General features: G+C 34.5%; 1 protein-coding gene across 1 annotated transcript in view; it reads right to left on the bottom strand.

Moving 5' to 3' along the window:
• LOC106883085 (lysosomal alpha-mannosidase) overlaps positions 1-14,590 on the bottom strand; it is a 51,033-nt gene that overhangs the window by 2,048 nt on the left and 34,395 nt on the right. Inside the window, exons 16-24 of the mRNA XM_014933977.2 lie at positions 13,891-13,967; positions 11,071-11,298; positions 9,499-9,617; positions 7,513-7,614; positions 5,865-5,952; positions 4,471-4,557; positions 3,947-4,037; positions 2,555-2,700; positions 1,532-1,678 (exon numbers count right to left, since the gene is read on the bottom strand). Of these exons, the coding sequence (XP_014789463.1) occupies positions 1,532-1,678; positions 2,555-2,700; positions 3,947-4,037; positions 4,471-4,557; positions 5,865-5,952; positions 7,513-7,614; positions 9,499-9,617; positions 11,071-11,298; positions 13,891-13,967 (1,085 nt within the window). The remainder of the gene's footprint in view (positions 1-1,531; positions 1,679-2,554; positions 2,701-3,946; positions 4,038-4,470; positions 4,558-5,864; positions 5,953-7,512; positions 7,615-9,498; positions 9,618-11,070; positions 11,299-13,890; positions 13,968-14,590) is intronic.

Below are 14,590 nucleotides of genomic sequence, written 5' to 3'. Positions count from 1 at the left end.
CGTGCTTTTGTAGCTCATTCATTCTTTTCTTCGATATCTCCATATCTTCTGTTGAAAAACCTTCAAATTTGGAATCACTGCTTGATAGCATGAAACTCCTCTCCATCTTCAAAGTTGAAAAAAATTAACACCGCAAAAAATGTGGAAAAAAATCTTCCAAAATTCACTGAGTTCAAATATCATGCCAAACAATGTCAGAGACAATAACTCAACTGTTTGCAAAGTGAAATCAGGTGTTTTAACGAATGTACTAACGAGATTTGGGTTTAAATAACAATGGGTACGCTCGGCCGGCTAAGTCTTATGAACCAAAAAATTTTTCGGCCGGCTACGGCCGGGTTAGTAACAAAAGGGTTAAATACTGAGTCTTTGTAGCAAGTTAAAACATGCTATGTATATATATATATATATGTGTGATATATTCAATTCCTGTTTCTAACACTGTCAATGATTGCTATAAAAAATTTCTAACACAATATCAGCACAAGAGAGGGACCCCTCTGCCTCTTCTCCCATACTTGAAATTTCACTCTAATTCAGATTTGAAACTGCCTCATGAAGTTCCTACATAACCAGTACATATATATATTTTTTTTAATCTATTTAAGCCTTAATTCAAAACAGCAATTTAATATCAGTTGCATATTTACAAATTGATAAAATCAAAGATTCAAAATTTTTCTTGACAAAGATACCCCACTTTTAAATTACAGGATATTCTAAGTTTTGTTAATGATATATAGGTGCAGGCATGAGTATGTGGTTAAGGTGTTCACTTCTCAACATGGTTTGGGGTTCAGTTCCATTGCACTGCACTTTGGGCAAATGTCTTGTTCTATAGCTTTCTAAAGCCTTGTGAGTGGATTTGGCTGACAAAAACTGAAAGCAGCTTGTTATATATATGTGTGTTTGTGTCTCCTTGTCTTGACATCACATGATAAGTTTTAAATGAGCATCACTGTCATACAAGCAGTGTCAATGTTTCCAATCTTCTGTAGAAACACGTCTGGTCAAAGGGAAATATTATATTAGTTGGAGACAGTTGAGGTCTTGTTGACAGGAAGGACATCTTGCCCTAGAAAATCTAACCTTAACAAATTCCATCCAACTTGTGCAAGCATGGAAAAGTGGACATTAAAATCATATAAGTGTGGGTGTGTGTCTTCATGTCATTGCTCTTCTGGTTATTTCTAAACTCCTATATATTAAAGAATTAATATAACATTTTCAAACAGTGTAACCAGTAAAATGTTTTTTGTCTTCTTTCACTTCCAAAGATATTGGAATTTCCTTTTTGCTTATCTTCTTGTCTAACTAAACTAATGCATTCAAATAACACAAAAGCACTAAAAAAAAAGTCATATTAGCCACTGTTCTTCGATACCCATTGAACTCTTAACATATTGTCCCCAGAGTACCATCAACACGCATTAAGCAATCATGTTTTGTTAATTATAAAAATAAAATATAAAGTTAAATGGAATTTTAATGTAAAATCCTTAAATTAATAAATGCAACAAAGTATAATTACCTTTAGTGATACTGTCACAGGTTTTGAAAATGTGCTTTCGTCTTTCTCAAAGACATGTTCTAGACGAAGTAGTAATGTATCCTTACCCCATTGCTGTAGAGTTAATAAGTTCACATTACCAGGAAGACTGCTCTTCATAGCTGCCCACTAAAATGATACAAAAATTCTTATTACTGTTGTTATTTGTGTCAGTCAAATATGTAACACTCAGAAGTTTCGTGAAAGTTGAGTATGTAGTAAAGGTGTTAGAAATATCTGAATTGATAGTGAGAAGTAAATCTGTAAAACTGATCAAAAAGAAGGTACTTTTGAGTCAGAAATACACCTGGTATTTGGTATAAATATTTCTGGTATAATCTGAGAAGTGGTTAGATACCAAGATTTAGATCAAGTGAGAAAAGTATAATGCTTGGTCTAGTAAAAAAAAATATGTGGTCAGCTAATGTTTTATGAACAGTATTAACTAGTATGAAGATCAGTTAGAAAGACAAGTAAACTCTGATAGTATACACAAAGAGCATCGATGTTGCAAGTAAATTACTACCGCAATATCCTATGTATGTATGTATATATATATATATATATATCTCATCATCATCATCATCATCGTTTAACGTCCGCTTTCCAGCTAGCATGGGTTGGACGATTTGACTGAGGACTGGTGCAAAAAAAGGGTTTTGTATGATCATGTATAGAGGAATATATTATTTAAAAGAGTTCCAACTCTGTCTGTTTTTTATGTTTTATTTATATTCTTATAAAATTAATGTGGGATATCTGTCAGACAGGACCTTGATGACTGCCATGAGGCAGGAAAGTATACTAGTCCTTATATATTTAATATATTCAATAAGACATTCAATACTTCATTTCATTTTACTATTTATATTATATATTCCATATCCCACATTAATTTTATAAGAATATAAATAAAACATAAAAAACAGACTGAGTTGGAACTCTTTTAAATCGTATATATATATATATATATAACAAGATACACTATTTTGAAAATAAACTTACATCTGTGTTGAATTTAGCTTTCCAGTCCTTTGGTGTCATTCTCAGTTCAGCAAAAGCTATTGTTGGATGTAAGAAGTTCTCAATAGCCTGTTGCCTGTGGAAAATTGTGGAGTTTCCTTTTGTGTCAACATACAGATGATGTTTCCCTGGAATTATAAAATTCAAAGATTTTAAGAGCCACAAATCATGATCATTGTTTTAATATCTGTTTTTCTATGCTGATATGGGTTGGATAGATCTGCCATTCAGCATATCAACATTCATCTCGATCTTCTGGGCCAACAGGAAAGTCTCTACATGTTTAGGACCTACTAGAAGTAACAACCAAATTTCTCTCATAATATCTTCAAAATGGAAAGGACACAGAGAATGTGGTGCACTGTCTAGTGGAATAGATGGGATGGCTATAGTAAGAACGTCTTTGACTACAAGTCTGCTGGATCAGAAATGTCCTAGGGCTAAATAAGATTTTTATCTGAGGCTGAGCATCTTGAGGCTTGACCTAATTGCTTCTCATCTCTTAGGTCTTCCACTTGTGACTACTTTTTACTGACAGCACATTTTTTTTAACAAGCTGTGTTGATAATATCATATTTACAACTTAGGAATTCTCTAATCCAAATCATCATTGTGAAGTGATTGATGACAATATTTTATAATCCATTAACCCTTTTGTTACTGTATTTATTTTCAGATGCTCTGCGTTTCTTTCAATTACTTTAAATATAACAAAGAATTTAGTAAAATAACTTAGTTATCATTCAGCTAGTGTTAGGAACATAAATTATGACTAAGGTTTGGTGGAAGATTTTAATTCAAAACTTATGAAAACAAGACATTTTTACTCAGAGCCAAAGCTGGTTTCAGTCAGGTTGGTAACGAAAGGGTTAAGGCAGCAATCTGGCAGAATTATTAGCATGCTGGGCAGAATACCTAGTGGCATCTCATTCGTCTTTATGTTCTGAATTCAAATTCTGCCAAAGCTAACTTTGCCTTTCATCCTTTCAGCTTTGATAAAATAAGTACCAGTTGAGCATTAGGGTCACTGTAATCAACTGACCCCTCCCCCGAAATTGCTAGCCTTGTGCCAAAATTTGAAACTAATATTTTATAAGCCATTAAAGAATTGTTAGTCCTTTATTAACTTTCTTATCTCAGAATTCACAGCAACAGTATTTGAAAACCAGTTACTTATCTAACTAAATGCAGTTTTATTTCTGTTACACAAAGTTTGCAAATGCTACAGTTTTTGATTTTATATAAAAACTATCAAGTCTACTAATATCTTCGTTTACTACATTCGTTTAAAAAAGAACAGAAGGCAATGTTTAACAGTGGATTCTTACAAAAATGTAACATTGAAATGCATTTATCAACTGTATAGGTACATACCTCGAATTATCAGACCATGTCCATCAGCGCCAGTTTCGTTTAAGGGTTCACCAACACCTCTACCATCATCATACAAAAGACGACGATGTAACTATAAAAAAGGGAAAAGTTATTACCTCATTATGAACATACCTTCTAAGTTTTTTTTGTTTTTAAGAAAAAACTAAGTCAATACTGTCACAAGTCTTTTTCACTTAAATATTGTTGGCAACATAACAATTCTTTAAACTTCTTCCATTTACTTCAAAATCAGCTGTTATACTTTTAAAATATTAGTTCTTTTACAAATCCACTTAATTACAAATAAAGTTTCAAATGGCTTAAATAAATACCACATATGTTTTTAATGAAAGTGAGTTATTTATATGGTATACCAAATTTTCAAGACACTGGTTTACTATACCTGACATTCAAGCACAGAAATGTAGTTTACAAAGGATACAGCCATCAGTAATATAATATCAAAAAAGCATTATATTTCAAAACCTGATAAAAAAAGATACAATTTCTTTAAGTAAACATACCATAAGTTCAACATGTCCATCTCTTAAACTGCTGCCTCCTTGAGAACGGTCAGTCAGAACAGTGAACTGAACATCTTTCATGACATCCTAGAAAAGACAACACAATTTTGTATTCAATAATTTCAGTTGCTTGGTTTGTAAAAGATCTGAAGCAACAAATGATTAAATTCAATTATTATATGCATATGATGCCATACAAGTTGAACTTGTAGCAAATGCTCTATTATAAAGAAAGAGGATACTTGATCCCAAACTGGAACTATGTTCCTAAATCAATCCTAAGTTTTCCCATGGATTACACAACATAACACAGCAAAACAGGTAGTTTGAAAATAGAAAATATGTATATAAAACTTTTTATACAAATATCTAATTGAATACATGTGTGATAATATATTTTGTAAGTAATACTAAAAATATTTAACCTTGCTTATACATATATAAACTAAAAATATTCCTTTCACAGAACTTTATTCAGCAGATTATGTATTCAAGTATGAGCAGTAATCTACAAGTTGCACATGTATGTGCTTAAAGATGTGTATCTATGCTTGGAATAATTCCGTCTTTGCCACTGGCCTGGAGTCACATCCTGATCACACATGATCTTTCAGTACACTTTATATCTTAAAACAACACCAATGAAGGTTTCCTGAGAACAATGTCACAATATTATTTGTCAATTTCTTAAGCTTTTCTCTGGGTTGCTTTCCAGGACTATTTCCTTGAGAAGCACTGTCTCCAAAAGTTCCATACACATACAGAATTGAAAAAAGCATTTTTTTGGCAAACTCTTATTTTCTTATGCTGATACTCTTGTAACACTCAGTGAATGACATGAGGTGCCTTGTAGCTAAAAGCAGCTAAGTCCTTTGGAATAACCATCAACCATAAAAAGACTACAGTCATCTATCAACCAAAATACAAAAGCTTTTTATAGACCTTATTTCCATATCTGCCGCCAAATTTCTTGCTAGCCATACTTTGAAAGGAATTTTAGAGAACCAACATTCTGGGAAGGAAGACTTGAGCATAGTAGTTAATATGGGGCCTATGCATATGTGGTTACAGTGTGGATGACAAGAAGAGGGAGAGACAGGTGAGTCATAAGTGTCTGGCTGAAGATGGCACAAGACCAATCAACCCTGAGGATCAGAGACAACTGTGATATAGCAAAATATATAGAGAGAGGAGAAAACATCTGTGAAATGTTTTGGAGTGACTTAATACCATTCAGTCCTTATGCCTACTGAGAATTGCCTATATCTCTGCTTAGGCACTAGCATCAAATCTTGATATGAATTTCTTGATCTAGTTACCAAAATGCAAACACATACTCATTTAAAGACAAAGAGTTAACCAAAAAATGAGATTAACAATTTTCCATGACTTACTTTGATGAATATCTTGGTGTTGACAGGATAATAATTGCCAGCAATAGGTTCAGAATTTTTTAGAGTCCAGGTAGGTCGGTAATTAAGTCTGCAGTGAAAATAAAATATATTAAAAATAATAAAGGAATTCTCTTTATTAATTCATTAATGTACTTTGTTTTTTTTCCCATAACCCTACATACATGAAATAATGTACCAGTTATATTATAGCAATTATCAAAGAAAAATATTACTACCATTAGTGCACACATCTCTGTCCACTCTCACCCTCCTCTTCCATTCCCATATAGGAACTGGATGTCCTTAATTACATGTAGTTGGTATTTAAAAGTCAAGTTTATTAAAAGAAAATAGCCGATCAGGTTACTTGACCTGATCATGTAACCACAGAAATTTCTGTGTAGATTCAACTATGGAAAGCTGGCTTTTGTAGTATGGACGAATGCATAAGATAAGAAAGAATTACCTTTAAAATATCTAACAGAATACCAACAAATACATTTTTTTAAATAAAACAGATGAATCTCAACATACGCACATATAGTATTGCTTTCACATATGGGGTAACACTATTGCTGCACACACAGACATGCTCAACCTCATCCAGAAAAGGGTCACCTGACTGACTGCAATAAAATCACTCACAGATATACTCCAACTTCTGCTCCACAAGTGTTCTGTCTCCTTTCTCTGCCTTTCCTACCACTGCTATAATGATCTCTGATCCTTGGAACTGGGTGGGTGCTTGCCACCTCCCTACAGGTATGCTCATCTCTTTTCCTCTCATCATCCATGTGATGTCCAACCCTAGGCGTCATTCTTTCCTTCCCAGAACATCTGCCCTCTGAAATTATTACCATGCTCATGTCTTTCCTGCAGATATTGGCTTCTCAAAAATTCAAAATGAGCATAAATAGCATCAATTTTATTGGTATAAAAGAGCTTGCAAAGACCACAGGTACAGCCCCTTCCTCCAGCAAGTGAAAAGGAAAAAAAAACATGCACACACACGTGTGTGTGAATCTTGTTTCCTTCACTCCCCATCCCAAACTGATATCCACTGCATTCACCTCGATCTCCATCTCTAATCATCTGTTACTCTTTCCACACTCTTACAAACTTACCAACCTACTCACCCTTTTATGGTGCTCTGTCTCTGTTCTATCTTTCATAATTACCTTATATTTTGAGAATATGCCCTCACTGCCTCTCTCTCTCTCTTTCTTTTTCTTCTTTCTCTCTTTCCAGTTAGAAAAGCCATGCATCTCCTTTTCAGTAAGACATTTGTTCCTGGTTTAGAGGAGACTTGGTTACTATTTCTAACAGAGTGAGTTACCTTGTTGACTTGCTTTCCTTTCTTTTAATGTAACATGAATGCAAATTAATAGCAATGATATTGTTAGGATTCCAGTCAAAACTATGAGTATTTTATTTAGCAAGTAGAGTTAGAGTAAACATTTAATTATCTACAGTAAATATTTGGACAGAATGTATTAAGAGTCTGATTGGTAATCCCACAGTATATAGTTATTATAGTGAATATTTGTCACCAAACTAAACATTTGGTAGGTCATAGAAAATACTTAATCACATAATAAAAAGGAAAAGAGTAAATATTGAAGATACATTAAAAATGTCTAGTACTCACTTTCTCTCCATAATTTGTCTTCCATTTGCATCAGTATAGAACAAGTTGTTTGTCTTAAGATTAGTTTGATATGAAACAACTATTTCTTTTCCTTTATTGTCACTGTAAACAAATGTTATAAGAATTAGGTGGAGATAGACTAAATAAATGGTGAATGTAAGAGAAAATAAAAACAAATTTAAAAGCTATCACCAAAATACAACTGTTAAAATCTGTTACGTACAACAGAAGCAGTATTAGAAGATGACAGCCATCTATCTATCAGACTTAATGTAAAGACATCATGAAATGCAAATTAACTGTGGTGCTATGTTTAAGAACATAATTTATTGGAGGCTGATGAAAATCATCCATGAGAGGCTGGTTCCACATAAAGAGCACTGGTGATGGTGCCACATAAAAAGCACAGGTGCTGGTTCCACATAAAAAGCACTGATGATGGGGCCATGTAAAAAGCACTAGTGATGGTTCCACATAAAAAGCACTAGTGATGGTTCCACATAAAAAGCACTGGTGATGGGGCCATGTAAAAAGCACAGGTGCTGGTTCCACATAAAAAGCACAGGTGCTGGTTCCACATAAAAAGCACTGGTGATGGTGCCATGTAAAAAGCACTGGTGATGGGGCCATGTAGAAAGCACTGGTGATGGTGCCACATAATAAGCACTGGTGCTGGTGTCATATAAAAACCATTGGGGCTGGTGTCACATAAAATGCACCAGTACACTTTGTAAAGTGGTTGACTTTAGAAAGGGCATCCAGCTGTAGTAACCAAGCCAAAATAGACTGGAACCTGGTGTGGACCCTGGTTTGCTAGTTCCTGTCAAGCCATCCAACCCATGCCAGCATGGAAAACAGACGTTAAATGATGATGAGGATTTAATACCACATTAAATTTGTCTTTCACAATGTATTTGCATTAATATGACAACAGTTAAAGTTATCAAATAATGGGATCACTCTGCTAAGAGTAGGGTTTGGAGGATACTTTAGTTTTGTCAAAGACATAACAGGTTCTGTAGTGCTAGTGCCACAAACAAAAATGCCCTCAGTACACTCTGTAAAGTGGTTGGCAATAAGAAAACAACACAAATCAAGCCAAAAATGAAACTTATTAGTGAGATATGGTTCCCCAATGCATCTAAAAGAGTAGAAAAGACTCATCTAATCTATGCCAATTACACTCTCAGAGTGGTTGGCATTACGAAGAGCATCCAACCCTTTGAAACCATGCCAAATCAGACTGGAGTCTGGTGCAGACCCTCACATTACCAGCCCTGGTCAAGCTGTCCAACCCATGGACAACAGATATTAAATGATGATGATGTCTATGTTTTTTGTTTCTTTCAATTTACTGGCATTTTTTTTTATCAAAGTAGCATATATGAAATAAATGGCTCATGGGAGTAGTTCAAACTATGCATAGAAATGGTAGGACATAAAAGTTCAGTCCAGAATTAGGACAAGTAAAAGTACACTAGGACTCTATCCTCAGATCTTTCCTCTTCTTTATATTTAGATCACAACACAGGCCTCTGACCTACCTAATCATGTCAAGCTGTCCAGTCCATGACAGTATGCAAAACCGACACTAAATAATAACGATTATTGTGATTATTATTTCAGAAAAAAAAAAATCCAAAACATTTTTAATGTTGTTATTTCTTCTAAATTAGCATCATCATCATCATCATCATCATCGTTTAACGTCTGCTTTCCATGCTAGCATGGGTTGGACGATTTGACTGAGGACTGGTGAAAACCAGATGGCTACACCAGGCTCCAATCTGATTTGGCAGAGTTTCTACAGCTGGATGCTCTTCCTAACGCCAACCACTCAGAGAGTGTAGTGGGTGCTTTTACATGCCACCGGCATGAAGGCCAGTCAGTGGGTACTGGCAACGGGGCCAGTCAGGGGGTACTGAGGAAATGAATATGAAAAAAATCCCTTGTAATGAATAAACTTTTATAAATAGAATTCCTCACTGAATGGGGATTGATCCAGCAGTCCATTCAACTTCGGCAAAATTGTTAGATTTATATAGTCGTATAACTTGAGTAATCCAAGGGCAGAATACTTGATGAACTTCTTGAACAAGTGGTCCCTGTAAAAAGAAAATCATTCGGGAAGAATTAAATCAACATAACTTTCAATTAATATAATCTAACAATAACTTTATCTTGATTTCTCAGAAATCAAAGGAGTCGATAAGCAAAAAATGGTTGAGAACCACCGATCTAAAGAGAGAAGGTGTTTGCTGATGATGAGAAACAACAGCAATCAGATATTCACATTCTGCCAGAATATATTAAGAATAAATAGATACATTATTGTTTGGATTTTCATTGTTCTACATGCACCTCATGAATTATTATCATTCACAAATGAATGAGTGAGTGCGAATGTGTGTGTGTGTGTGTGTGTGTGTGTGTGAAAGAGAGAAAATGTCAGTGTATTTGCATTCATGCATGTTTTTGTGTCTCTTACTGCCTAGTAACTGGTATTAATTTATTTGTGCCCTTATGACTTAGCAATTCAGCAAAAAAAGACTAACAGAATACGTGCCAGACTTAATATAGTACTGGGATCAATTTGATTGACTAAACCCAGAATGAAACAAGTATAAGAATGAAAGAATACGATAAAGGAAAGGTTATTATTTGAAAATAAAACAATATTAGCATAGTTGAGATGTCTCATCCATAAGAATATCTTGTTAATTCTCCCAAGCCTTCTTTTCTATAGAGTTTGGCGTTGTAAAGCAAAAATTATGTACATGAATACCTTCTTCAACACATAAAGCCACCTGCCCCTCTCTCAAATATATTTCTTTTCCTTGCTTTGCAAGTTACTCAGTAACCTTGCTTGTGCTGGTATCACTCAAAAAGCATTTCCAGTACACACAGCAAAGTAGATGATACTCTGAATGGCATCCAGTCATAGGAACCATGCCAAAGCTGACAGTGCAGCCTGATGCTCTGCAGCTCATTGGATCCAGTCAAACTACCCAACCCATGTCTACATAGAAAATGGACAATAACCAATGATCTGATGTTTTTGACTTGTAACATATGAAATATTATTGATGAAGCCATTTTCGGAAAGGAAGAAAATTCAAAACATGTTGAAAGTTATTTCCACCAAATTTGCAAAAGTTATGAAATGAATATCTTTTATCTTTTACTTGTTTCAGTCATTAGACTGTGGCCACACTGGGGCATCACCTTGAAGGATTTTAGTTGAATGAATCAACCCCAGTGCCTTTTTTCTTTAAAGCCTGTGTTTGAAGGTCATGCTTCACCACCTCATCTCATGTCTTCCTAGGTCTATCTCTTCCACAGGTTCCTTCCACAATTAGGGATAACTAGTTAAAAACTTGTCCCAGCCCCTGATCTGATATCAAGACTATATCAAATCAACAACACCAAATAGGTGATGCCAAAACGGCTCTACTAAAACATCTCATACCTACATCCGTACTCTCCAAGCACTCTGTGTTTATATAAATGTCTCATGCATAAGAATCCATCTAAGGAATTTATTGAAATGTAACTTACTTTTACTATGTGACTCTTCACAGGCATCAAGTAATTCACACTAGATGGTGTGTTGTTTAAAGGTCTGAAAATATAATTGTTGGAAGCTTGAGTATTAGTGTCGGAGTTGTTACCAGGATGGCCAATATAATAATAATAATCCTGTGCCACAGATGCTGATACCTTACTTTCAAGGTTGGAAATTCCTTGCATACGACCAGTTTTTCCATTGAAACTAATTGAGATTTTCTGTTAAGAGAAAAATTTGGAAAAAAAAATCTTCAAATGTGAATAGTTTTAAAATAACAAAGCAACAACAAAGATAATCATATTATAAAAATAACAATTATAAAATCTATCCATCCATCTTCACCTGCTATTCCTGAGAAAGTGGTCCTCCATTGGGTCCTATCAGTAGCAAAATTTTCAATCACTAATGGTTGTTCCCTCTGGATCCATTTTAGGGTCCTGGGAGATGCATCTTTTGTACTCCCACCCAGCATCTCCCAGAACAAGTTGCAGGCTTTTTGCTGAATGTATGGTATTGGGTGAAGACTGCAATATATTTTTCAAACACACCTCTCTACCTAAGACCTGAGCAAATCTTTTGTTAACCTGCACAACTGATGAAGCAGTGTGCTTACTCTTTCAAAACCTTCATATTGCAACATGTGGTGGTCTTATTTGTGCCAGTCATTAAACTGGTGTTAGTGCTAAAACCACAATAATTATAAAATCAACAGTTAATAAATAAATAACTTACAACCTAAAGGCTTTTGTCTCATTAAACTGGTCAGTAAAAGGTAACGACATAAATGGTAGAGGGCCAGACTAAAAGGACCACCAAGAATTTGTGTTCCCCAAAACTGTGTACCTCAAAATGTTTAAATCTTGATGAAGTCACCACTGCTTCTTTTTTATTACTTTGAGGTCAATAAACAAAATATCTCTAGTACACTGAAGTAAATTTGCTTGAATACAACTTTGTGCCAACTATTACAACAACACTATTTAAAGCAGAAGGTTAAACTACAGGTCGTACACTAGTTTATTATATTTCCCGGCATTTTCTGTTCACATTTCAACAGCCTTTACTTAAATTTTTGTTCTTCTGAGGTCAATGAAATTGGTACTTATTAAGTAGTGTACTCAAACAAATTGACTTTATTCATCCCCAGTAATTTATTTTCTTTTTACTTGCTGGGTCTGGCTTATTCAGTTGGCAAAAATTAGTTGTATCTGAAATTCAAAGGACAAGCTTTGTCACATTTTGTGTCATGCTGAATCTCCCTGAAAATTATGTTAACCCTTTAAGTTCAAGTGTGGCTTATTGACACAAAATGCTTTCTTCCACAGAGGACAGGTGTGGCTTATTGACACACTGCTAAATTCTGAAGAAGACAAGCGTGGTATATAAGCCACATTTCCATTATAAGCTATTTGATTGATTATTATCTTGTATTTTTTAGCCTTTTTTTGCATCCCGCACAAAAAGACTTGCTATTTATACCCAGCCTTAAAGGGTTAAAGGTACAAGTGTTTGTGGAGTGCTCAGCCACTTGCACATTATTTTCATGAACAGGGTGTTCTGTTGATCAGATCAACTACAACCCTTGTCGTTACTACCCAAGGAATGCCCAGTAAAATTTTATTTTATTTTTACTTGTTGGGGCTGGAGGATGGTGCAGTGCTCATGGCCTTCCCAGATCTTCTTAGTCCAGTGAGATTGATGTATATATTCATTTCACCTATCAAATTGAAAATGTTATGTACCACCCACCATTCACCAATGGGTTGTTGTGTCACCACATCACAAGTGCACAAAGTGAGTGAAGAGAACTAGTTCAACTAGAAACTGAGTCATCGCTTTTTTATCTTTCTACTTCCTTATCAAAACATTTATAAAGTACCTTGCAACATATCCAGCTCAGTTTTCTGGAAGTTTACTATCAGCCTTTAACACTCACACATTTAAAAATAAAATTTCAAAACAATATTAGTGAGAAAATAAATATCTAAAAAATGGTATGTAAATAGAAAACATAGCATTAACCCTTTAGCATTCAGATTACTCTGTTTAATGTAATGCTTCTTTATTCATATTGTTTTGAATCAATCATGCATTATCTTGAAGCTTCAAGATTTTGATGATGTGATTGTTTACTTCTGTAATGAAATTGTCAGCTGGATGTGAGAGGCCACATATGGCCAGTCTGAACATAAACTAGGTAGAATATTTGGGCTGGATATGGCCAGTTTAAATGCTAAAGGGTTAAAGTTATTTGTCCACAATTTTTTATATTTTTCACATAGCTCAGCTATAGAAAGTAAGACAATGCAGATGGTTGTTTATAAGGCCTCTGTGACTGGTTAAAGATGGAAGAAAAAGACAACAAGAAAAAACATGATTCACTTTACACGAGTGAATCTATTATCTGTTGATTCAAGACCTTCAAATGTTTGCAACAGATTGGACCTCTCTTAAAACACCCAAGTACCTGACGGTGGTGACAGATTCAATCTACCACAAAAACAGGGTAACAGAGACATTTATGTATTGCTTTCAGTGGTTATTAAGTAAACATAGTCAATTATCAGTCTATATGATTTTGTAAAATGGGACAGTGTATAATCTCAAATCATTGTCTTATTACTCAAGGGTATCATCATCCTATATTTTCCAATATAGGAGACCCTAGTTCTTGTTCATATATTTTTATAAAAATATAGATTCAATAGAGCATTTCAGATTTGTTCAAGAATTGGATATCTAGTTAGGTTACTAATCATAATTAAGGAAATTTCATGAGAGGTACAAAAAGAAAATTATAATATATTTACATCATTTTTGATCTCAAAGTCTTTACCCAGATCTACAGGAATTATTTGTGATAAGGTATTCTGAGTGACATAATCACCTATAAAAATATAAAAGATAAAACATTTAATAATCAATTCGTTTCTTGTATCTAAGGTGTCTTATTTCATTATAATTTACAAAAATAAAAGTAAAGAAAAAATATTTTCCAAAATAATTAAGTTTTTGTTGTGTTAAGCTCCAGGTCGACTCTGATCAAAGATATTCAGCCATAATCAATCATTCTGAGTATTCATCCCCCCCCCCCACAATAGAGTGTAGATACACTATCAAATTATCTAATATGCCCTTTCCATTTTTCACAGAATGGTGTGTGATATAAGGGTGACATAGCTATCATTTTCAGCAGGTCGAGTGCCCACATACAAACTGATTCATAGTCATTAAGAGATTAAATAAAACAGGAAAATCCAGCACATATAAAATAGTGTAATGTGACTGCCATGGAATAAAAGTTACATTTCCAGTCACACACAAATACACACACACACACACACACATATGTTTGTGTGTGTGTGTGTGTGTGTGTGTGTGTGTGTGTGTGTGTGTGTGGAGGCGCAACGGCCCAGTGGTTAGAGCAGTGGTCCTGTGGTCGTAGGATTGCGGTTTCAATTCCCAGACCAGGGTTGTGAGTGTTTATTGAGTGAAAACACCTAAAGATCC

Source organism: Octopus bimaculoides, chromosome 5, assembly GCF_001194135.2.
Source record: "Octopus bimaculoides isolate UCB-OBI-ISO-001 chromosome 5, ASM119413v2, whole genome shotgun sequence".
NCBI classification, from domain to species: domain Eukaryota; kingdom Metazoa; phylum Mollusca; class Cephalopoda; order Octopoda; family Octopodidae; genus Octopus; species Octopus bimaculoides.
Note: the sequence above shows the minus strand (reverse complement) of the source record. Positions and strands in the feature narration are given on the sequence as shown.